The sequence below is a fragment of the Pseudophryne corroboree genome, chromosome 4, assembly GCF_028390025.1.
Source record: "Pseudophryne corroboree isolate aPseCor3 chromosome 4, aPseCor3.hap2, whole genome shotgun sequence".
In the NCBI taxonomy this organism is placed as follows: domain Eukaryota; kingdom Metazoa; phylum Chordata; class Amphibia; order Anura; family Myobatrachidae; genus Pseudophryne; species Pseudophryne corroboree.
The window spans coordinates 387550652-387574922 of NC_086447.1; the positions used below are offsets into that span (position 1 = coordinate 387550652).

Sequence of the window (24271 nt, forward strand, 5' to 3'; positions counted from 1 at the left end):
GTTTATTAGGAAATACAGTACCTCTAAGTCTATTTTCTAATGAATGATGGCTGAGTGTTCAAAAGTAATTGTTAGTTTATAAAATGGCAGCTTTCAATGATCACATAAATAATAATATGATTCCTGGATAGATTTAATATGCAAAAAAAACAAAACAAAACACCCCTGATGAAGATCTAATGACAAAATGCATTGCTTCCCACATTTGCAGCGGAATACATACTATATCCCGGCTGTCACATGACCAACCACGGCATCCCAACATTGAAGATCCTGAAATCGGTGGGGGCAAGTATTTCTACTATTCTACTATTATTTCTACTTTTCTAATGAAAATATTGTGAAAGTACTACACTATGGTAGCCACTTGTTCTATAGGTCTGTTAGGTTTCTGTAATATTTGAATTAGCTACAGTACTTCTGGTATACCAGAGGCACTTCTCTTGTGAAATTTGACTATTGCACATATCTATAGGAGTTAATCTTCTCCCCTGCTTGATCATCTGCACCTGCTGTACTGACTTTGTATTCCTGTTTTAAGTACTTTGCTGATCATTTAATGTTTTCCTAAGTACTGTTTTGTGCTATGTTCCAGCCAGTCTAATCCCATGTCCTGCATTTGATACCCTGCAAGGCAATGTTTTGTAAACCTGTATTCTGTGTTTACTAAACCTGGTCCTGGCTGTTTTTCAGGTTCACAGTTTGAATGCGAAATGATTGTTGGCACTTGCAGCACAAGCATTAGCAAAACGGCTGCACTGTTTGAGAGCCATAGTTGTCAAAGAAGACACAGAGTTGACCAGAAAACAAAAACATTGGTCGCTTGAGCAGTATGGAGAGTGGGTAGCCTTGTTCAGTCCCAAAGTACAACAAATTATGGATAATCTGAATCAGGGACCAATTCAGATTGCCTCTCAACATACATAATGCTGCCATAACATTGTATGGGCTACAAAAGCAGAAAGCCATTGCTATCTGCCGCAAACAGGGTGAAGATCCTCCGGTTCACTCAGTAACATATTCTGTGAGATAGTAGAAGAATACATATTTGACAATAGGATGGGTTAATTATATTGAACTATAATTGTGTGATGGCTGCATGCTGTAACGGTCAATTATTGCAGCATATTGGGCGATGGCAGTTTTCTTTGGACAGAAATAGTTCTTAAAATGTTAAAAAGGAATAATTTAATCCCACAAAAATGTGAGAATTTATAACTTCTGCCAGTTTATTCCAGATGTGTCCACATACACCTATCCTCAATTCATGCCAAACGGCCCCATTTGGAGCTCCATAGAATTGGGGACAGTCACGCCATGCGACCGTTTCTAAAAATATGTGTTCTAATATGCTACATTAAAGCAAAAAAGACAGCAGTCCTATAGTATAGGTCTTTTGTCTTTTTACCCAAATTAAAAAATGTTCCTGATTTTTGCATCTTAATTTTTAATAGTGTAGCAAATAGAGTAATAAGAAATGTTCTTAGGATTGGTATGTTTTGTCGCAAAGACCTTTTTATAAAGCAGCAAATTAGGCATAGAGATGCATGGCATGAGTCCCTGTAGACATGAGTGGCTCACATTAATCTGCTAATTTATACCAATTCCTTTGCGACAAAATATACTAATCCTAAATACATTATTTATTTCACTAATAGTAAATTACAGTAGTACACTATTAGCGACTTAGAACACTTAGTGACCTAGCACACTATTAGCTAACTAAGATGCAGAATTCAGGAAAAAATACTCAAGCACAGGACTCGATACTTGTGACGTCTTGCTCTTATGGCTCAAAAAGAACAGGAGGACACATCTTTAGTTACTGCAGAGTATATGACAGTGGAGTAATGAAATAAATGTACTACATGATTTCACTTTCATGTATTCTCCATTAACTAATGCACAATGCTGATAACACTCACCCCTGCTGTACCAACATTAGTACATTTAGCTCCATCGCATATGTGCACTCCTGGCGTGACTAGGCGATCCGTTTGCCTAGCGCCGCCGAGAGTGCACAGAGACGCTCCCATTCTAGTGAATGGGGCGCGTGCACGTCACTGACACACGCTCGCCCCAGACGCGGCGATAGGCGCACCCGCCCAGCGTGGCTCCACCTGTATGCTGTACTACTACCAATAGTTTTTTCATATTTTGTAGCTGGTGTAGATACATTGATACCGACTCATCCAAATTTCATTCTGACTCCACAGACCTCAATTCAACAACTAGGATGATATATTTTCTTGACAATTTTTTATTTTTTTTTCCCTGTACAATAAAGTAGGCAAAAAATGCAGTACGGATGGTGTAATGGTTAGCATTACTGCCTCACAGCACTGAGGTCATGGGTTCCATTCCCACCATGGCTCTACCTGTGCAGCGTTTGTATAGTCTCCCCATACTTGTGTGGGTTTCCTCCAGGTACTCCGGTTTCCTCCCACAATCCAAAAATATACTTGTAAGTTAATTGGCTTCTGACAAAAATTAACCCTAATGCTAATGTTAATGTGTGCGTGTAAATGTTCTAGGGAATATAGAGTGTAAGCTCCACTGGGGCAGGGACTGATGTGAATGGGCAAACATTCTCTGTAAAGCGCTGCGGAAAATGTGTGTGCTATATAAATAACTGGTAATAATAAATAATAAGAATTTACTTACCGATAATTCTATTTCTCATAGTCCGTAGTGGATGCTGGGGACTCCGAAAGGACCATGGGGAATAGCGGCTCCGCAGGAGACTGGGCACAAAAGTAAAAAAGCTTTAGGACTATCTGGTGTGCACTGGCTCCTCCCCCTATGACCCTCCTCCAAGCCTCAGTTAGGATACTGTGCCCGGACGAGCGTACACAATAAGGAAGGATTTTGAATCCCGGGTAAGACTCTTACCAGCCACACCAATCACACCGTACAACTTGTGATCTGAACCCAGTTAACAGCATGATAACAGAAGGAGCCTCTGAAAAGATGGCTCACAACAACAATAACCCGATTTTTGTTACAATAACTATGTACAAGTAATGCAGACAATCCGCACTTGGGATGGGCGCCCAGCATCCACTACGGACTATGAGAAATAGAATTATCGGTAAGTAAATTCTTATTTTCTCTAACGTCCTAGTGGATGCTGGGGACTCCGAAAGGACCATGGGATTTATACCAAAGCTCCCAAACGGGCGGGAGAGTGCGGATGACTCTGCAGCACCGAATGAGAGAACTCCAGGTCCTCCTCAGCCAGGGTATCAAATTTGTAGAATTTAGCAAACGTGTTTGCCCCTGACCAAGTAGCTGCTCGGCAAAGTTGTAAAGCCGAGACCCCTCGGGCAGCCGCCCAAGATGAGCCCACTTTCCTTGTGGAATGGGCTTTTACAGATTTTGGCTGTGGCAGGCCTGCCACAGAATGTGCAAGCTGAATTGTACTACAAATCCAACGAGCAATAGTCTGCTTAGAAGCAGGAGCACCCAGCTTGTTGGGTGCATACAGGATAAACAGCGAGTCAGATTTTCTGACTCCAGCCGTCCTGGAAACATATATTTTCAGGGCCCTGACTACGTCCAGTAACTTGGAATCCTCCAAGTCCCTAGTAGCCGCAGGCACCACAATAGGCTGGTTTAAGTGAAATGCTGAAACCACCTTAGGGAGAAATTGAGGACGAGTCCTCAATTCTGCCCTGTCCGTATGAAAAATTAGGTAAGGGCTTTTATAGGATAAAGCCGCCAATTCTGAAACACGCCTGGCTGAAGCCAGGGCTAACAGCATTACCACTTTCCATGTGAGATATTTTAAGTCCACAGTGGTGAGTGGTTCAAACCAATGTGATTTTAGGAACCCCAAAACTACATTGAGATCCCAAGGTGCCACTGGAGGCACAAAAGGAGGCTGTATATGCAGTACTCCCTTGACAAACGTCTGAACTTCAGGAACAGAAGCTAGTTCTTTTTGGAAGAATATTGACAGGGCCGAAATTTGAACCTTAATGGACCCTAATTTTAGGCCCATAGACAGTCCTGTTTGCAGGAAATGCAGGAATCGACCCAGTTGAAATTCCTCTGTAGGGGCCTTCCTGGCCTCGCACCACGCAACATATTTTCGCCAAATACGGTGATAATGTTGTACGGTCACATCCTTCCTGGCTTTGATCAGGGTAGGGATGACTTCATCCGGAATGCCTTTTTCCTTCAGGATCCGGCGTTCAACCGCCATGCCGTCAAACGCAGCCGCGGTAAGTCTTGGAACAGACATGGTCCCTGCTGGAGCAGGTCCTTTCTTAGAGGTAGAGGCCACGGGTCTTCCGTGAACATCTCTTGAATTTCCGGGTACCAAGTCCTTCTTGGCCAATCCGGAGCCACGAGTATAGTCTTTACTCCTCTCCTTCTTATGATTCTCAGTACTTTTGGTATGAGAGGAAGAGGAGGGAACACATACACTGACTGGTACACCCACGGTGTTACCAGAGCGTCCACAGCTATTGCCTGAGGGTCCCTTGACCTGGCGCAATATCTGTCCAGTTTTTTGTTGAGGCGGGACGCCATCATGTCCACCTTTGGTTTTTCCCAACGGTTCACATCATGTGGAAGACTTCTGGGTGAAGTCCCCACTCCCCCGGGTGAAGATCGTGTCTGCTGAGGAAGTCTGCTTCCCAGTTGTCCACTCCCGGAATGAACACTGCTCACAGTGCTATCACATGATTTTCCGCCCAGCGAAGAATCCTTGCCACTTCCGTCATTGCCCTCCTGCTTCTTGTGCCGCCCTGTCTGTTTACGTGGGCGACTGCCGTGATGTTGTCCGACTGGATCAACACCGGCTGACCCTGAAGCAGAGGTCTTGCCTGACTTAGGGCATTGTAAATGGCCCTGAGTTCCAGGATATTTATGTGAAGTGACGTTTCCATGCTTGACCACAAGCCCTGGAAATTTCTTCCCTGTGTGACTGCTCCCCAGCCCCTCAGGCTGGCATCCGTGGTCACCAGGACCCAATCCTGAATGCCAAATCTGCGGCCCTCTAGGAGATGAGCACTCTGTAACCACCACAGGAGAGACACCCTTGTCCTTGGAGACAGGGTTATCCGCTGATGCATTTGAAGATGCGATCCGGACCATTTGTCCAGCAGATCCCACTGAAAAGTTCTTGCGTGGAATCTGCCGAATGGAATCGCTTCGTAAGAAGCCACCATCTTTCCCAGGACCCTTGTGCATTGATGTACTGACACTTGGCCTGGTCTTAGGAGGTTCCTGACTAGGTCGGATAACTCCCTGGCTTTCTCTTCCGGGAGAAACACCTTTTTCTGTACTGTGTCCAGAATCATTCCTAGGAACAGCAGACGTGTCGTCTGAATCAGCTGCGATTTTGGAATATTTAGAATCCATCCGTGCTGTCGTAGTACTACTTGAGATAGTGCTACTCCGACCTCTAACTGTTCTCTGGACCTTGCCCTTATCAGGAGATCGTCCAAGTAAGGGATAATTAAGACGCCTTTTCTTCGAAGAAGAATCATCATTTCGGCCATTACCTTGGTAAAGACCCGGGGTGCCGTGGACAATCCAAACAGCAGCGTCTGAAACTGATAGTGACAGTTCTGTACCACAAACCTGAGGTACCCTTGGTGAGAAGGGCAAATTGGGACATGGAGGTAAGCATCCTTGATGTCCAGAGACACCATATAGTCCCCTTCTTCCAGGTTCGCTATCACTGCTCTGAGTGACTCCATCTTGAACTTGAACCTTTTTATGTAAGTGTTCAAGGATTTCAGATTTAAAATGGGTCTCACCGAGCCGTCCGGCTTCGGTACCACAAACAGCGTGGAATAATACCCCTTTCCCTGTTGTAGAAGGGGTACCTTGATTATCACTTGCTGGGAATACAGCTTGTGAATGGCTTCCAATACCGCCTCCCTGTCGGGGGGAGACGTTGGTAAAGCAGACTTCAGGAACCGGCGAGGGGGAGACGTCTCGAATTCCAATTTGTACCCCTGAGATACTACCTGCAGGATCCAGGGGTCCACTTGCGAGTGAGCCCACTGCGCGCTGAAATTCTTGAGACGGGCCCCCACCGTCTTGCCTGAGTCCGCTTGTAAGGCCCCAGCGTCATGCTGAGGACTTGGCAGAAGCGGGGGAGGGCTTCTGTTCGTGGGAAGAGGCTGTCTGCTGCAGTCTTTTTCCCCTTCCTCTGCCCCGGGGCAGATATGAGTGGCCTTTTGCCCGCTTGCCCTTATGGGGACGAAAGGACTGAGCCTGAAAAGACGGTATCTTTTTCTGCTGTGAGGTGACTTGGGGTAAAAAGGTGGATTTCCCAGCCGTTGCCGTGGCCACCAGGTCCGATAGACCGACCCCAAATAACTCCTCCCCTTTATACGGCAATACTTCCATATGCCGTTTGGAATCCGCATCACCTGACCACTGTCGCGTCCATAACCCTCTTCTGGCAGAAATGGACATCGCACTTACTCTTGATGCCAGAGTGCAAATATCCCTCTGTGCATCACGCATATATAGAAATGCATCCTTTAAATGCTCTATAGTAAATAATATATTGTCCCTGTCCAGGGTATCAATATTTTCAGTCAGGGAATCCGACCAAGCCACCCCAGCACTGCACATCCAGGCTGAGGCGATTGCTGGTCGCAGTATAATACCAGTATGTGTGTATATACTTTTTAGGATATTTTCCAGCTTCCTATCAGCTGGTTCCTTGAGGGCGGCCGTATCATGATAAGCGTGTGAGCGCCTTAATCCACTCTAGGGGGTGTTTCCCAACGCGCCCTAACCTCTGGCGGGAAAGGGTATAATGCCAATAATTTTTTAGAAATTAGCAGTTTTTTATCGGGGGAAACCCACGCTTCATCACACACCTCATTTAATTCATCTGATTCAGGAAAAACTACGGGTAGTTTTTTCACACCCCACATAATACCCTTTTTTGTGGTACTTGTAGTATCAGAAATGTTCAAAACCTCCTTCATTGCCGTGATCATGTAACGTGTGGCCCTACTGGAAAATACGTTTGTTTCCTCACCGTCGACACTGGAGTCAGTGTCCGTGTCAGTGTCTGTATCGACCTGAGGTAACGGGCGTTTTATAGCCCCTGACGGTGTTTGAGACGCCTGTACAGGTATTAACTGATTTGCCGGCTGTCTCATGTCGTCAACAGTCTTTTGTAAAGTGCCGACACTATCACGTAATTCTTTCCATAAGACCATCCAGTCAGGTGTCGACTCCCTAGGGGGTGACATCACTAACACAGGCAATTGCTCCGCCTCCACACCATTTTCCTCCTCATACATGTCGACACAGCGTACCGACACACAGCACACACACAGGGAATGCTCTGATAGAGGACAGGACCCCACTAGCCCTTTGGGGAGACAGAGGGAGAGTTTGCCAGCACACACCAGAGCGCTATATATATACAGGGATAACCTAATATAAGTGTTTTTCCCTAATATAGCTGCTGTATATATTAATATGCCAATTTAGTGCCCCCCCTCTCTTGTTTTACCCTGTTTCTGTAGTGCAGGACTGCAGGGGAGAGTCAGGGAGCCTTCCTCCAACGGAGCTGTGAGGAAAAAATGGCGCCAGTGTGCTGAGGAGATAGGCTCCGCCCCCTTCACGGCGGCCTTTCTCCCGCTTTTTAATGGAAAAATTGGCAGGGGTTAAATGCATCCATATAGCCCAGGAGCTATATGTGATGTATTTTTTGCCAAAAAAAGGTTTTTGTTTTTTTTATTGCGTCTCAGGGCGCCCCCCCCCAGCGCCCTGCACCCTCAGTGACCGGAGTGTGAAGTGTGCTGAGAGCAATGGCGCACAGCTGCGGTGCTGTGCGCTACCTTATTGAAGACAGGACGTCTTCTGCCGCCGATTTTCCGGACCTCTTCACTCTTCTGGCTCTGTAAGGGGGCCGGCGGCGCGGCTCCGGGACCCATCCATGGCTGGGCCTGTGATCGTCCCTCTGGAGCTAATGTCCAGTAGCCTAAGAAGCCCAATCCACTCTGCACGCAGGTGAGTTCGCTTCTTCTCCCCTTAGTCCCTCGGTGCAGTGAGCCTGTTGCCAGCAGATCTCACTGAAAATAAAAAACCTACTTTAAACTTTTACACTAAGCAGCTCAGGAGAGCCCCTTAGCCTGCACCCGTCTCGTTCGGGCACAAAAATCTAACTGAGGCTTGGAGGAGGGTCATAGGGGGAGGAGCCAGTGCACACCAGGTAGTCCTAAAGCTTTTTACTTTTGTGCCCAGTCTCCTGCGGAGCCGCTATTCCCCATGGTCCTTTCGGAGTCCCCAGCATCCACTAGGACGTTAGAGAAAAATAAATAAATAAATATTCACATCCATGATAAGGTCTAAAGCTGCCCATACACCTAAAGATTTATTGTCCAATCTGGCTGGTTGGAACAAAAATCTGGTAATAGATGGGAGCAAATGACAATTGACCATTTGCTCCGAAATGCCGGAAAACTGACAAAAACGTTCGTTCAGACAAATTGGGTTAATCAAATGGATTTAACCAATTTGTCTGACCATTTCTGTTTTTCAGTGTTTGGGAGCAAATGGTCAATTGTCATTTGCTCCATCCATGACCAGATTTTCATTCCAACCAGCCAGATCGGACAATAAATCTTTAGGTGTATGGGCAGCTTAATTTAAGACTATTTATTTGCAATTTACAATGTTTAATAATAATTATGTGATAATAAAAAAATACCATACATTTAAGCAACTTTTCAAATTCTTCCTTTGTTACATAGAATTTTTCTTCAAACTGTGGAAAAAAAAAAAAAAAAAAAAACATTAAATGCGCCAACATTTACTCAATATTTTAGATCTTGCAATCAAACACATCAGTGATGAACACGAATATGAAAACCAGGGTGGAAGCTAAATGGGCACAGAGAGGTTTTATACACTATGGAAAGTTATATACGAAGGCGGAGCTGAAAAGTGCTCCAGCCAGCGAATTAAGTGTTAACTGTAGGGAAAGCTGGGATAATTGATTTAAAGATAAACTGGGGGGAATACTGTACTCCATGGCCATACAGCAATTTAGAAAATACCTTTGCCTGAAGTCCTGTTCATTATTTGGGGAACAGACCACCAGTCATTTAGGACTTATCAGCCTCTGATATTACAATATGTAATTATACTTACCTCGACACCAGCTGCAGCTAACAGCCACCTAACACACTCCATTCTTCCACGACCATTGAAGTAGTGAAGTATTGGTTTTGCAGACATGATTATTTGACCTGAAAAAAAAAAGTAATTCATTGAAACGTATTAAACAATTGATAGTGTAATCTGATACTATATTCCCACAAAAATTAAAGTTAATTACCTTAAAAATCAAATAAGAACTCAAGTCATTTTATGCTAAAATGCAATTACAAATTACTTAATCTTACCCAAACCACAAAGACTATTTTCCATTACACACCGTAACAAGCCCCTTGCAGGCTCGCTGCGGTCACCACAGGGTCTATTCCCACTCTATGGGTGTCGTGGACTGTGAGGGGGCGGGTTGTAGGGGGAGGTAATGTCACATAACTACATCCCCAACAATATAATGGTATGAAAAACATTTTTTGTGTATGACAAAACATTAAGGGGCTCATTTATCATCGAGTGATAAAACCTGCTGCCAATGATAAATGGTGCTCCAGCCAATCAGCTGCTAACTGTCATGTGTTTGAAACACATTACAACACTAGACCAGAACCTTATTAATGGCTTTTAAAATATAGTAAGTAATTTAAAAAAAACTTTAAGTACAATTTCTCATTCCCAATGATCTGCCTTTAAAACATTTGGAAAAAACACACAGGGTTAATGGGCCCTGCACACTAATACCGCTTTTACACCTGAAATCGCGGGTCACAGCCGGGAGCTTGACACGGGTGCTACCCGGCTGCGACCCGCGTCAGCCCCCTTTCAGACCGGAGTCACCAGCCTGGCATATTACCGGGTTGGTGACGTGGCAGTTGACGCGACGGGGGAGGCGCTTGGAGATCACATAATCTCCAAGCGCCGTCCGCACATAGAGTGTAAACGGGAAGCCGGGTCGAATCGGCCCGGCTACCGTTTACACTGCACAGTTTGTCGGGTTCAACCCTGCAAACTTCCCGAGTTCGAATACCGGGTCACTCGACCCGGACAACTCGACCCTTTTACATCAGCCAGCAACATGGGTTATGCACGTTCATGTGCAATAACCCATGTTACTAGCTGGCGGTGTAAAAGGGGTATTATAGATCTAACTGAACGATATGTACATTCTCGTTCATTAGTGAATGAGAACTTGGTCATATCATTCAGTGTGTAGGCACCAATGATGAACGATGCGCTGCCCAGCGTCTCGTTCATCGTTGGTGCCGGGTCACTTATACATGCATGCCAATATGGACAATCTCGTCCATATTAGCATGCAGAGCTGTGGGGCCGGGTGACGGGAGAGTGAAGAAACGTCCCTTCCCCCGTCACCCCCACCGACTGGTTGCCCGTTGTCTGTGTCGGCCGTTGGGAACCTCGGCGGCACATCGCCTAATGTGTAGGGTCCATAAGAAATTTTACCTGTGGCTACGGGCCTAAATTCTCTCAGAAGCTGCTCTTTATTTTTTTGTTGGGGGGGGAGAAGCTTTGTATAAAGATATTGTTTAATGGGGATACGGTCGTTAGGTCGACACAGCTTAGGTCGACAGTCATTAGGTCGACCACTGAAGGTCGGCATGCATTAGGTCAAAAGGTCGATGTGAGGGGGAGGGGGGGGGGTTTCAATAATTTTTGGGGATTTTTCCATACTTGACGACCCACGTGGACTACGATTGGAACAGTAACCTGTGCCGAGCGAAGCACCTTCCTCGAAGCATGGCAAGCCATGCGAGGGGACACAGTGCACTAAGTGGGGTTCCCAGTCACTTTACGAAGAAAACGACACCAAAAACTCATGTCGACCTAGTATGTCGACCTAATTCCCATGTCGACCTTCAGTGGTCGACCTAATGACTGTTGACCTAAGTTGAGTAGACCCAACGACCCATACCCGTTTATTGAATAAGTAATAATAATAATTTTATTTATATAATGCTCTTTCTCCGATAGGACTCAAGGCACTTAACAAATACATTAAGCAATGTGACTACTGACACTAACTGGCTGGCTGTGAGGATTGATCATATAGGACCTACCAAAGGGATGCTGGGTTTTCAGGGACCCTGTCAACTATGAGGGTACCATAGTCTGGTTCTGCCATGCAAGTCAGCTGATGTTATTACATGCTTTTACCTTTTATTATATTGTGAGTGCAATCCGTATTAAAACCTTTTACATTTGTTAAAGGTGTCTGTTCCACTGATCTCTTTGTTTCCTTTTACATGTGTTATTTGGAAAACAAGCAATATCTCCAATTCCAAAGAAGTAACAAGGATCTGGGACTCTATGATATCTTCAACTTGTGTGGCCTGAATGAAAAGATTTACTACAGCATTCTTCCTATCCTCATTGGGACATTTTTTTTAGAAACTTCTCAAAATAAGGGTGATTTTATGCTTCACTTACATTTAATTTATGTACTCTGTAATACCACTTTCAGACAGAAAAGTCTTAAAGTCCCGGCAATTACAATGTCGGGGCATTTTGCCGGGACCTGCCTGACCCCCCTTTCACACAGACATACAAATTGCCGGGTCGAGAATTTCGACTTGGTAATTTGCAGATCAACACGGGTATTTTGTCTGTGTGAAAAAGAGTCAACCCGTGTCGAAATTCCTGTGTCTCTGTTCCTGGTAGATACCAGGGTCGAAGTCCCAGGAATTTCAACCCGGATCGACCCTGATGAACAGTCTCAAGCAAGAGGAAATGCAAGTGTAGACAGTCACAGAGTAAGAAAAGAGCTGTAATTGAAATGCAAGAGAAGAGGCCTGTGAGAACAGGATGGAAGACGGCCCTGCTCTAAGGAGCTTACAATCTAGGGGAAGAGGGAGGCAGATAAGTGACATGAAGTACAAGCAAGCAGAAGGTGGCCTGGTGTCAGGTAGTAAGCAAGGCAAAGATGACCAAGGCGTGAGGACGGGAGAGCGGCCTCAAGACTACATTATGCTGAAGGGTACGCTTTAATGAACAAGTGAGTTTTCAGTGCCCGTTTGAAGCTTTGCAAGGTCGGGGAGAGTCTAATAGAGCAAGGGAGCTTGTTCCAGTGAAGAGGAGTCAGTGTAGGTTGTGTCGGTGTAGGGGAATAACAGATTTTGAGCGGCAGGAGAGGACAATAAGTCTAGCTGCAGAGCTGAGAACAGATCAGAGTGGAGCGAGATGGGAGAGCGGGAGGCCAGTGAGGAGAATGTTGCAATAGTCGAACCGTGAGAGGACTAGTGAGTGGATAAGTTTAGTTGCACTCTGGGAGAGGAATGGCCTGTTGCGAGCTATGTTGCATAGCTGGAATCGACAGGATTGAGCCAGAGATTGGATGTGAGGGGCAAAGGAGAGGGAGGAGTCAAGAGTGACGCCCAGGCAGCGGAGTTGGGAAACGGGGAATATGTTAGGGCAACTAGCATAGAAGAAGTAGAGAGAGGTTCAAACATATCGGGTAGTGGTACCAGAGTAAAGTATGTCACCAAAGAACTGGATCTTAAAAAGGTGGCACATGTAAGATGTAAGTTTGGGAGAGTCAAAAGGGATTAGATAGGGAATTCTACAAAGTGTCTTGGAGGATACTGTGAGGAATGCTTCAGATAGGATGAAAGTGGTAGGTTATTCTTGGAGAAAACTATTTGCAACAGCATTGAAGATTGTGGGGGTAATTCCAAGTTGATCGCAGCAGGACATTTTTTAGCAGTTGGGCAAAACCATGTGCACTGCAGGGGGGGCAGATATAACATTTGCAGAGAGAGTTAGATTTGGGTGGGTTATTTTGTTTCTGTGCAGGGTAAATACTGGCTGCTTTATTTTTGCACTGCAAATTAGATTGCAGATTGAACTCACCACACCCAAATCTATCTCTCTCTGCACATGTTATATCTGCCTCCCCTGCAGTGCACATGGTTTTGCCCAGTTGCCAACAGAATTCCTGCTGCGATCAACTTGGTATTACCCCCTGTGTTAGAGAAGTACAGAGTATGTAGTTACAGGACCGTTGTAAATAAGTGATTGGGCTTTGCATGTGGATTGGGTGACTTGGTCAGTGAAGAAACAAGCACATGGAGAACCGAATGTAGAGTTGATATGGGCAGATCTAGCAGTGGCAGTGAGGACAGTCTGGAGTTTGTAAGCTGATAGGAGTCCACCTGGACGCAGCCATGCGTTCGCATGCAGCGGCCACATCCAGGGGGTATGCGCAAGCGCACTGGCCATAGTACGCGTGTGCAACTTTTCACCAAATTTTTTCAAATATGACTAAACATTGCAAATCAGATGCAGTGTTACGCTAGATGTATTTTTGCCAGTGTTTTCTGAATGTATTTTATACAAGTACCAACATCATATAGTTCAGTATAATGTTTGTACTGTACCACATCACTTTGCAAGAGCTTCATAATAGATGGGAGATGTTAATGAAATAAGGTTCCTACAAACTTGCCGATGTGTGCGGCTGATATGAACAATCTCATTCAGTAATGAATAAGAAATTGTCCATATCTTTCAGTGTGTAGGCACCAATGATCAACCATGCGCAGCCCCGCGGTTATTCATTGTTGGTGCCGACTCTTTAACACCTGCAAGCCAATATGGACAATATTGTCCATATTAGCATGCAGGGCTATGGGGAAAGGTGACATCAGAGAGTGAAGAAACTTCACTCTACCCGTCACACCCCACCGCTGCCGTGTCGTCCGTATCAGTAGTCTGGCACCTCGGCAAATGTGTAGGGGGCATAAGATCTTTCAGTGTGTATGAAAGATCAAATCGGTCAGATAAATCTTATGGGCTATCTGATCTGCTGCACATCTTGTAGAGTGTACCCAGCCTTAACTATATACCGTATTCTTTAAAGATCGTCTCTGATACCTTGTTAGAGATACAGGCACATTTTCACCACTTGGCATACCTTCCAACATTTACACTTGTGTATGACTATGTTAGCATCTTCTTTATGAAAGTGTTATTGCTTATATAGCAATACCATGTAAAGTACTAAACGGAGCTTACATAGCTCAAGATTCTGGTATTAATGTGTGTAAATCCTTGCAAGATAAATGTATGCTACTTTATGTCCCTCCTTTGGAATGCCACATCCCACCAGCAGTTCAATCAGCTGCCTAGACAACTCTGTACAATAGACTGCTCTGTTGTACAAGTTGGAGGAGGGGTTGTTTCACTTGAGAACTATTATGTAGTAAACAGTTGTAGAAAATAAGACATTTTTCTTTTTCACTTAAGTAAAAATGGGATTTTAATTACCTACTGGTAAATACTTTTCTCGTAGTCCGTAGAGGATACTGGGGTCCACATTAGTACCATGGGGTATAGACGGGTCCACTAGGAGCCATGGGCACATTAAGAAATTGATAGTGTGGGCTGGCCCATCCTACCAGACTCAGTCTAGGAAACTGTGCCCGAGGAGACGGACATACTTGGAGAGAAGGATATAAAAGGGTGGTTTTCAGTATGCCGAATTTCGGGATCCCGGCGCACATTATACCGGCGCCGGAATCCCGACACCCGGCATACCGACAGCTATTCTCCCTCGTGCGGGTCCACGACCCCCCTGGAGGGAGAATAAAATAGTGTGGTACGCGTATCGCGCCACCGTGCCCGCAGCGTGGCGATCGCAGCAAGCCTGCAAGGGGCTCCTTAGCGTTTGCCACGCTGTCGGTATGCCGGCGGTCGGGCTCCCGGCGCCGGTATGCTGGTCGCCGGGAGCCCGAGCGCCGGCATACCGTACTACACCCGATATAAAAGCATAGTGGTGAGATTCCGAACCAGCACACACAAACTAGAGGAAAGCCAAGCTAACCAAACTTTAAACCAGGAACAGCAACCGCTGAACCAACAATATTTAACCAAGTAACAGTGCATGAAGAAACAAAGCACTGGGCGGGTGCCCAGTATCCCCTGCGGACTACGAGAAAAAGATTTACCGCTAGGTAATTAAAATCCTATTTTCTTTTACGTCCTAGAGGATACTGGGGTCCACATTAGTACCATGGGGGATGTACCAAAGCTCCCAGAACGGGAGGGAGAGCGCGGAGGCTCCTGCAGAACTGATTGACCAAACTTCAGGTCCTCAGAGGTCAAAGTATCGAACTCGTAGAACTTTGCGAACATGTTCGACCGCGACCAAGTAGCCGCTCGGCATAGTTGTAAAGCAGAGACACCCCGGGGCAGCCGCCCAGGAAGAACCCACCTTACGAGTAGAGTGGGCCTTAACAGACGTAGGACACGGCAGGCCTGCCGTAGAATACGCATGCTGGATAGTGAACCTGATCCAGCAAGAGATCGTCTGCTTAGAAGCAGGATACTCAAGTTTCTTGGCATCATACAGGACAAACAGTCTGATTTTCTATGATGAGCAGTCCTACTCACATAGATCTTTAGAGCCCTTACAACATCCAAGGACTTTGATGAAATTGAGGAGTCAGTCGCAACTGGCACCACAATAGGTTGGTTGATATGATATGCCGACACAACCTTCGGAAGGAACTGCGGACGTGTCCTGAGCTCAGCTCTATCTTCATGGAAGATCAAGTATGGGCTTTTACATAACAAAACCCCCAACTCCGACACACGTCTAGCAGAAGCCAAGGCCAACAAAGTGACAGCCTTCCACGTGAGAAACTTGACCTCAACCTCCTGTAGAGGCTCAAAACCAGTCCGACTGGAGGAACTGCAACACCACGTTAAGATCCCAGGGCGCCGTAGGCGGCACAAAGGGAGGCTGTATGTGCAGAACTCCCTTTAAAAAGGTCTGAACATCAGGGAGGACAGCCAACTGTTTCTGGAAGAAAATGGATAGGGACGAAATCTGGACCTTTATGGAACCTAATCTTAGACCCATATCCACATCTGCTTAGAGGAAGAGGAGAAACCGTCCAAGTTGAAACTCCACCGTAGGAAACCTCTTGGATTCACACCAAGACACATATTTTTTCCAAATGCAATGGTAATGTTTAGACGTTACTCCTTTCCTAGCCTGTATCAGGGTAGGAATGACTTTGTTCAGAATGGCCTTCCGAGCTAGTATCTGGCGCTCAACCTCCATGCCGTCAAACGTAGCCACGGTAAGTCTTGATAAGCTAACGGCCCCTGCTGCAGCAGGTCCTCCCGAAGTGGAAGAGGTTTCGGCACTTCTAGCAGTAGATCCAGAAGATCCGCGTATCAAGCCCTTCTTGGCCAGTCCGGAGCAATGAGGCTTGCCTGAACTCTTGTTCTCCTTATGAGTTTTAGAGCTCTTGGAATTAGTGAAAGTGGAGGAAAACACGTATACTGACTGGAACACCCACGGAGTCACTAGGGCATCCACCGCCACGGCTTGTGGGTCCCTCGACCTGGAACAATACCGCCGAAACTTCTTGTTGAGACAAGAGGCCATCATGTCTATTTGAGGTACACCCCAAAGATCTGTCACCTCCCTGAATACCTCCGGATGGAGGCCCCACTCTCCTGGATGGAGATCGTGTCTGCTGAGGAAGTCCGCTTCCCAGTTGTCCACTCCCGGAATGAAGATTGCTAACAGCGCCAATGTGTGTTTTTCTGCCTAGAGGATGATTCTTGTTACCTCTGATATTGCAGCTCTGCTCTTCGTTCCACCCTGTCGGTTTATGTAAGCCACGGTCGTTACATTGTCCGACTGCACTTGAATGGCCCAATTTCTCAGAAGATGGGAAGCTTGGAGAAGACCGTTGTAGATGGCTCTTATTTCCAGAATGTTTATCGGCAGGCCGGCTTCCAGACTTGACCACCTTACTTGGAAGGTTTCCCCTTGAGTGACTGCACCCCAGCCCAGGAGACTTGCATCTGTGGTTAGAAGGATCCAGTCCTGAATCCCAAACCTGCAGCCCTCCAGAAGGTGAGGCAATTGCAGCCACCAGAGGAGTGAGATCCTTGCCTTTGGCGACAGACAAATTCTCTGCTGCATGTGTAGATGAGATCCCGACCATTTGTCCAGGAGATCCACTTGGAAGGACCGAGCCTGAAATCTCCCGGACTTCAGAGCCTTGTAAGAGTCCACCATCTTTCCCAGAAGGCGAATGCACTGATGAACTGACACCCGGGCTGGCTTCTGGACATCCCGGACCATTGTTTGCATCACCAATGCTTTTTCCTCTGGAAGAAACACCATCTGCACGTCCGTGTCGTGGATCATTCCCAGAAATGACAACCTCCTGGTAGGTTTCCAAATGCGATATTGGAAGATTCAGGATCCAACCATGTTCCCTGAGAAGTTGGGCCGTGAGAGCTATGGACTGTAACAGCTTCTCCTTGGATGATGCCTTTATCAGCAGATCATCCAGATATGGAATTATGTTCACCCCCTGTCTGTGGCGTAGAACCATAATTTCCACCATCACTTTGGTGGATACCCTCGGTGCTGTGGAGAGGCCGAATGGCAGGGCCTGGAATTGAAAATGACAGTCCACCAGTGTGAATCGGAGATAAGCCTGATGCGGCGGCCAAATCGGAATGTGGAGGTACGCATCCTTGATATCTAGGGATACCAGGAATTCCCCCTCCCCCAGACCGGATATCACCGCTCTTAGAGACTCCATTTTGAACTTGAACTCCCTCAGAAAGAGATTTAGTGATTTTAAGCTAAAAATGGGCCTGACCGAACCATCCGGTTTCGGTACCAAGAAAAGGTTTAAATAGTAACCCTTGTTTTGCATCTGGAGAGGAACTGGTACAATAACCTGTGCCTCCACCAACTTCTGGATGGCTCCCTGTAGGGTAGCCCTGTCTGCCGGCAAAGCTGGCAAGACTGAATTGAAGTACCGGTGAGGAGGGAGATCTTGAAACTCTAGCCGGTACCCCTGGGACACAATATCTTGAACCCAGGGATCCAGGACTAAAATGTCTGAGTCTCGTCCCCACCGGCCCTATCTCCATGCCGCGCGGTCCACCGTCATGCTGAGGACTTTGGCATACCTGAAGCAGGCTTCTGTTCCTGGGAAACCTGCAGCAGCAGGTTTCTTGGATTTTGGTCGACCTCCTCTAAAGAAAGTGTTGGACGGTTTGGCCTTTCTTGTTTTAGCAACCCGAAAGGACTGTGATGTAGCCGAAGAAAAAGGTTTCTTCGTAACAGGTGCTGCAGAGGGGAGAAAAGGTGACTTACCCGCTGTAGCCATGGAGATCCACGCATCCCCAAAGAGAGCCTGACCTGTGTAGGGTAGGGTCTCCACACCTCTCTTGGATTCCGTGTCGGCAGACCATTGGCGCGACCATAGGCCTCGGCGAGCTGAGACAGACATGGAAGATATTCCTGCAGCCATTGAACCCCGGTCTTTCATGGATTCCACCATAAATCCTGCAGAATCCTGAATGTTACGTAAAAACAATTCAACGTCACTTTTATCCATTGTATCCAAATCCTCAAGTAATGTGCCTGACCACTTTACTATAGCTTTGGAAATCCATGCACAGGCAATAGTAGGATGTAGTATAGCCCCTTAAGCAGCGTATATGGATTTGAGCGTAGTATCAATTTTGCGATCAGCCGGCTTCTTTAAGGCTGTAGATCCTGGGACAGGTAAAACAACCTTTTTTGAGAGTCTGGATACAGACACGTCCACTATGGGTGGGGTTTCCCATTTCTTTCTATCCTCCTCAGGGAAGGGAAAAGCAACCAGAACTCTTCTAGGAATCTGGAATTTTTCTCTGGATTTTCATATGCTTTTTCAAAAAATAACAATTTACTCACCTGTAATTCTATTTCTCGTAGTCCGTAGTGGATGCTGGGAACTCCGTAAGGACCATGGGGAATAGACGGGCTCCGCAGGAGACTGGGCACTCTAAAGAAAAGATTAGGTACTATCTGGTGTGCACTGGCTCCTCCCTCTATGCCCCTCCTCCAGACCTCAGTTAGAGAAACTGTGCCCGGAAGAGCTGACATTACAAGGAAAGGATTTTTGGAATCCAGGGTAAGACTCATACCAGCCACACCAATCACACCGTACAACTTGTGATAACCTTACCCAGTTAACAGTATGAACAACAACTGAGCCACACTCAACGGATGGCTCATAACAATAACCCTTATTTAAGCAATAACTATATACACGTATTGCAGAAAGTCCGCACTTGGGACGGGCGCTCAGCATCCACTACGGACTACGAGAAATAAGAATTTACTCACCGGTAATTCTATTTTCTCTGACGTCCTAGTGGATGCTGCGAACTCCGTAAGGACCATGGGGATTATACCAAAGCTCCCAAACGGGCGGGAGAGTGCGGATGACTCTGCAGCACCGAATGAGCAAACACAAGGTCCTCCTCAGCCAGGGTATCAAACTTGTAGAACTTTGCAAAGGTGTTTGAACCCGACCAAGTAGCCGCTCGGCAAAGCTGTAAAGCAGAGACCCCTCGGGCAGCCGCCCAAGAAGAGCCCACCTTCCTTGTGGAATGGGCTTTTACTGATTTTGGATGCGGCAATCCAGCCGCAGAATGAGCCAGCTGAATCGTGCTACAGATCCAGCGAGCAATAGTTTGCTTTGAAGCAGGAGCACCCAGCTTGTTGGGTGCATGCAGGATAAACAGCGAGTCAGTCTTCCTGACTCCAGCCGTTCTGGAAACATATATTTTCAAAGCCCTGACTACGTCCAGCAACTTGGAGTCCTCCAAGTCCCGAGTAGCCGCAGGCACCACAATAGGTTGGTTCAAATGAAACGATGATACCACCTTTGGGAGAAATTGGGGACGAGTCCGCAATTCTGCCCTGTCCATATGGAAGATCAGATAGGGGCTTTTACATGACAAAGCCGCCAATTCTGACACACGCCTAGCCGATGCTAAGGCCAACAGCATGACCACTTTCCACGTGAGATACTTTAGTTCCACGGTCTTAAGTGGCTCAAACCAGTGGGATTTCAGGAAATCCAACACAACGTTAAGATCCCAAGGTGCCACTGGTGGCACAAAAGGGGGCTGAATATGCAGCACTCCCTTAACAAACGTCTGAACCTCAGGCAGTGAAGCCAGTTCTTTTTGAAAGAAAATGGTTAGGGACGAAATCTGGACCCTTATGGATCCTAATTTTAGGCCCATAGACACTCCTGACTGTAGGAAGTGCAGGAATCGACCCAGCTGGAATTCCTCCGTAGGGGCCGTCCTGGCCTCACACCAAGCAACATACTTTCGCCATATACGGTGATAATGCATTGCTGTCACGTCCTTCCTAGCCTTTATCAGCGTAGGAATAACTTCATCCGGAATGCCTTTTACCGCTAGGATCCGGCGTTCAACCGCCATGCCGTCAAACGCAGCCGCGGTAAGTCTTGGAACAGGCAGGGCCCTTGTTGCATCAGGTCCTGTCTGAGAGGCAGAGGCAATGGGTCCTCTGTGCGCATTTCTTGCAGTTCCGGGTACCAAGTCCTTCTTGGCAAATCCGGAACAATGAGTATTGTTCTCACTCCTCTTTTTCTTACAATTCTCAGCACCTTTGGTATGAGAGGAAGAGGAGGAAACACATATACCGACTGGAACACCCACGGTGTCACTAGCGCGTCCACAGCTATCGCCTGAGGGTCCCTTGACCTGGCGCAATATCTTTTTAGCTTTTTGTTGAGGCGGGACGCCATCATGTCCACCTGTGGCAGTTCCCATCGATTTGCAATCTGTGTGAAGACTTCTTGATGAAGTCCCCACTCTCCCGGGTGGAGGTCGTGTCTGCTGAGGAAATCTGCTTCCCAGTTGTCCACTCCCGGAATGAACAATGCGGACAGTGCTTGCACGTGATTCTCCGCCCAACGAAGAATCTTTGTGGCCTCCGCCATTACCACCCTGCTTCTTGTGCCGCCCGTGCGGTTTACATGGGCGACCGCCGTGATGTTGTCTGACTGAATCAGCACTGGTTGGTCTCGAAGCAGGGGCTCCGCTTGACTCAGGGCGTTGTATATGGCCCTTAGTTCCAGTATATTTATGTGCAGACAAGTCTCCTGACTTGACTACAGCCCTTGGAAGTTTCTTCCCTGAGTGACTGCCCCCCATCCGCGGAGGCTTGCATCCGTGGTCACCAGGACCCAGTCCTGTATGCCGAACCTGCGGCCCTTGAGAAGATGAGCACTCTGCAGCCACCACAGAAGAGACACCCTGGCCCTGGGGGACAGGGTGATTAACCAATGCATCTGAAGATGTGATACGGACCATTTGTCCAGTAAGTCCCATTGGAAGGACCTCGTATGGAACCTGCCTAAGGGAATGGCCTCGTATGAGGCCACCCTCCTTCCCAGGACTCGAGTGCAGTGATGCACTGACCCCTGTTTTGGTTTTACTAGATTCCTGACCAGTGTCACGAGCTCCTGGGCTCTCTCTATCGGGAGATAACCCTTTTCTGGTCTGTGTCTAGGATCATGCCTAGGAGAAGCAGATGAGCTGTAAGAACCCACTGCGACTTTGGAATATATAGAATCCAGCCGTGTTGCCGTTACACTTCCAGAGAAAGTGATATGCTGTTCAGCAACTGCCCTCTTGATCTCGCTTTTATGAGGAGATCATCCAAGTACGTGATAATAGTGACACCTTGCTTCCGCAGGAGCACCATCATTTCCGCCATTACCTTGGTGAACATTCTCAAGGCCGTGGAGAGACCAAACGGCAACCTCTGAAATTGGTAATGACAATCCCGTACCGTAATTCTGAGGTACGCCTGATGAGGTGGATAAATGGGGACCTGAAGGTATGCATCCTTTATGTCCCGAGTCACCTTTCAGGCTTGCAATAACCGCTCTTAGCGATTTCAACGTGAACTTGAACCTTTTCAGGTATATGTTCAGGGATTTTAAATTCAATATGGGTCCCACCGAACCGTCAGGTTACGGGACTACAACATGGTCGAATAATAACCCCCTCCTTGTTGAAGGAGGGGAACCTTGACCACCACCTGGTGAAGATACAATTTGTGAATTGCAGTTAACACTGTTTCCCTCTCGTGGGGGGAAGCCGGCAGGGCCGTCGGTGAGGGGGCATCTTCTCAAAATCCAGCTTGTATCCCTGAGACACAATATCTATTGCCCAGGGATCTAACAGGGAGTGAACCCACTTGTGGCTGAACTTACGAAGGCGTGCCCCCACAGGTCCCAGCTCCGCCTGGGGAGCCCCAGCGACATGCGGTGGATTTTTGTAGAGGCCGGGGAGGACTTCTGTTCCTGGGAACTAGCTGTGTTGTGCAGCTTCTTTCCTCTGCCCCCGCCTCTGGCAAGACTTTCTTGTTTCTTTATTTGAAAGTACTATTGTTGGGTTATTTATTTTTATTTTATTTATTTAATTATTTTATTCTCTGCACAAATACCGTAGCCAGACGGGTATACCTGTATATAAAACATATAGGAAACACTTTCTGCAACATCATCACATTGGTCAGGAATATGGAGACCAATGATGAGCAAGAACTCTAACCACATGATCCATGTGGTCACAAGATGTCCCTTTCAAAACTTGTACAACACTATTCCAAACATCCACTACTCCCAGAGGAAGGCCCTAGAGGCTGAAACGCGTTGGAGCTTAACACTGCAAATCCAGAACCAAAACACACAAGACTGCACTAAGCGCTGACTACGAAGCAGAGACCTGGTCACGTGATCGGGTGAAATCCGGAAACCAACTACGCTGCCTAGCAACCAACGAAAGACAAGGAGGAGAAGTCGGTGACGGAGTGCGGTGGGGAAACGGGAGAAAACAGAAGGTGAGTCTCCGTATGCGGCGGGTGTCACTCGTGAAGTTGCTCCGTAGAGCGCTGACCGAGTTTCCCCCTCACCCTAGACAGGTCAGCTTCTCGAACCCTCAGGCTTTCAGGTGTGTCTGTACCAGGACACACCATGGGAGACTGAGACTAGAGAAAAAAGACCAAGTCCGGAGTAACCTTACTTTATCCCGGCTTAACCCTAAACACTCCTACCGTGAAGACACCAAAGACTGTATTTTGTTTGTATATATATGTGTATATATATATATATATATATATATATATATAATAAGAATTTACTTACCGATAATTCTATTTCTCGTAGTCCGTAGTGGATGCTGGGAACTCCGTAAGGACCATGGGGAACAGCGGCTCCGCAGGAGACTGGGCACATCTAAAGAAAGCTTTAGGATCACCTGGTGTGCACTGGCTCCTCCCCCTATGACCCTCCTCCAAGCCTCAGTTAGGATACTGTGCCCGGACGAGCGTACACAATAAGGAAGGATTTTGAATCCCGGGTAAGACTCATACCAGCCACACCAATCACACTGTACAACTTGTGATCTGAACCCAGTTAACAGCATGATAATAGAGGAGCCTCTAGAAAAGATGGCTCACTACAACAATAACCCGAATTTTTTGGTAACAATAATTATGTACCAGTATTGCAGACAATCCGCACTTGGGATGGGCGCCCAGCATCCACTACGGACTACGAGAAATAGAATTATCGGTAAGTAAATTCTTATTTTCTCTGACGTCCTAGTGGATGCTGGGAACTCCGTAAGGACCATGGGGATTATACCAAAGCTCCCAAACGGGCGGGAGAGTGCGGATGACTCTGCAGCACCGAATGAGAGAACTCCAGGTCCTCCTCAGCCAAGATATCAACTTTGTAGAATTTTACAAACGTATTTGCTCCTGACCAAGTAACTGCTCGGCAAAGTTGTAAAGCCGAGACCCCTCGGGCAGCTGCCCAAGATGAGCCCACCTTCCTTGTGGAGTGGGCATTTTAAGATTTTTGGCTGTGGCAGGCCTGCCACAGAATGTGCAAGCTGAATTGTACTACAAATCCAACGAGCAATCGTCTGCTTAGAAGCAGGAGCACCCAGTTTTTTGGGTGCATACAGGATAAACAGCGAGTCAGATTTTCTGACTCCAGCCGTCCTGGAAACATGTATTTTCAGGGTCCTGACCACGTCAAGCAACTTGGAATCCTCCAAGTCCTTAGTAGCCGCAGGTACCACAATAGGTTGGTTCATGTGAAATGCAGAAACCACCTTAGGTAGAAAATTTGAGGACGAGTCCTCAATTCTGCCCTTTCAGAATGAAATATTAAGTAAGGGCTTTTATATGATAAAGCCGCCAATTCTGACACCCGCCTGGCTGAAACCAGGGCTAACTCGTCACTTCCATGTGAGATATTTTAAGTCCACAGTGGTGAGTGGTTCAAAC

The 24271-nt window shown here is 46.9% G+C and overlaps 1 protein-coding gene across 3 annotated transcripts in view; it reads right to left on the minus strand.

The window, feature by feature from the left end:
* The window catches only part of LOC134909625 (glutathione S-transferase 3-like), a 152438-nt gene that overhangs the window by 20330 nt on the left and 107837 nt on the right, over window positions 1-24271 (minus strand). For all 3 annotated transcript variants that reach the window (XM_063916689.1, XM_063916687.1, XM_063916688.1), the window contains 2 exons: window positions 9142-9239; window positions 8704-8755 (listed from right to left, as the gene is read on the minus strand). In XM_063916689.1, coding sequence (XP_063772759.1) covers window positions 8704-8755; window positions 9142-9228 — 139 coding nt within the window. In that variant the 5' untranslated portion in view covers window positions 9229-9239. The remainder of the gene's footprint in view (window positions 1-8703; window positions 8756-9141; window positions 9240-24271) is intronic.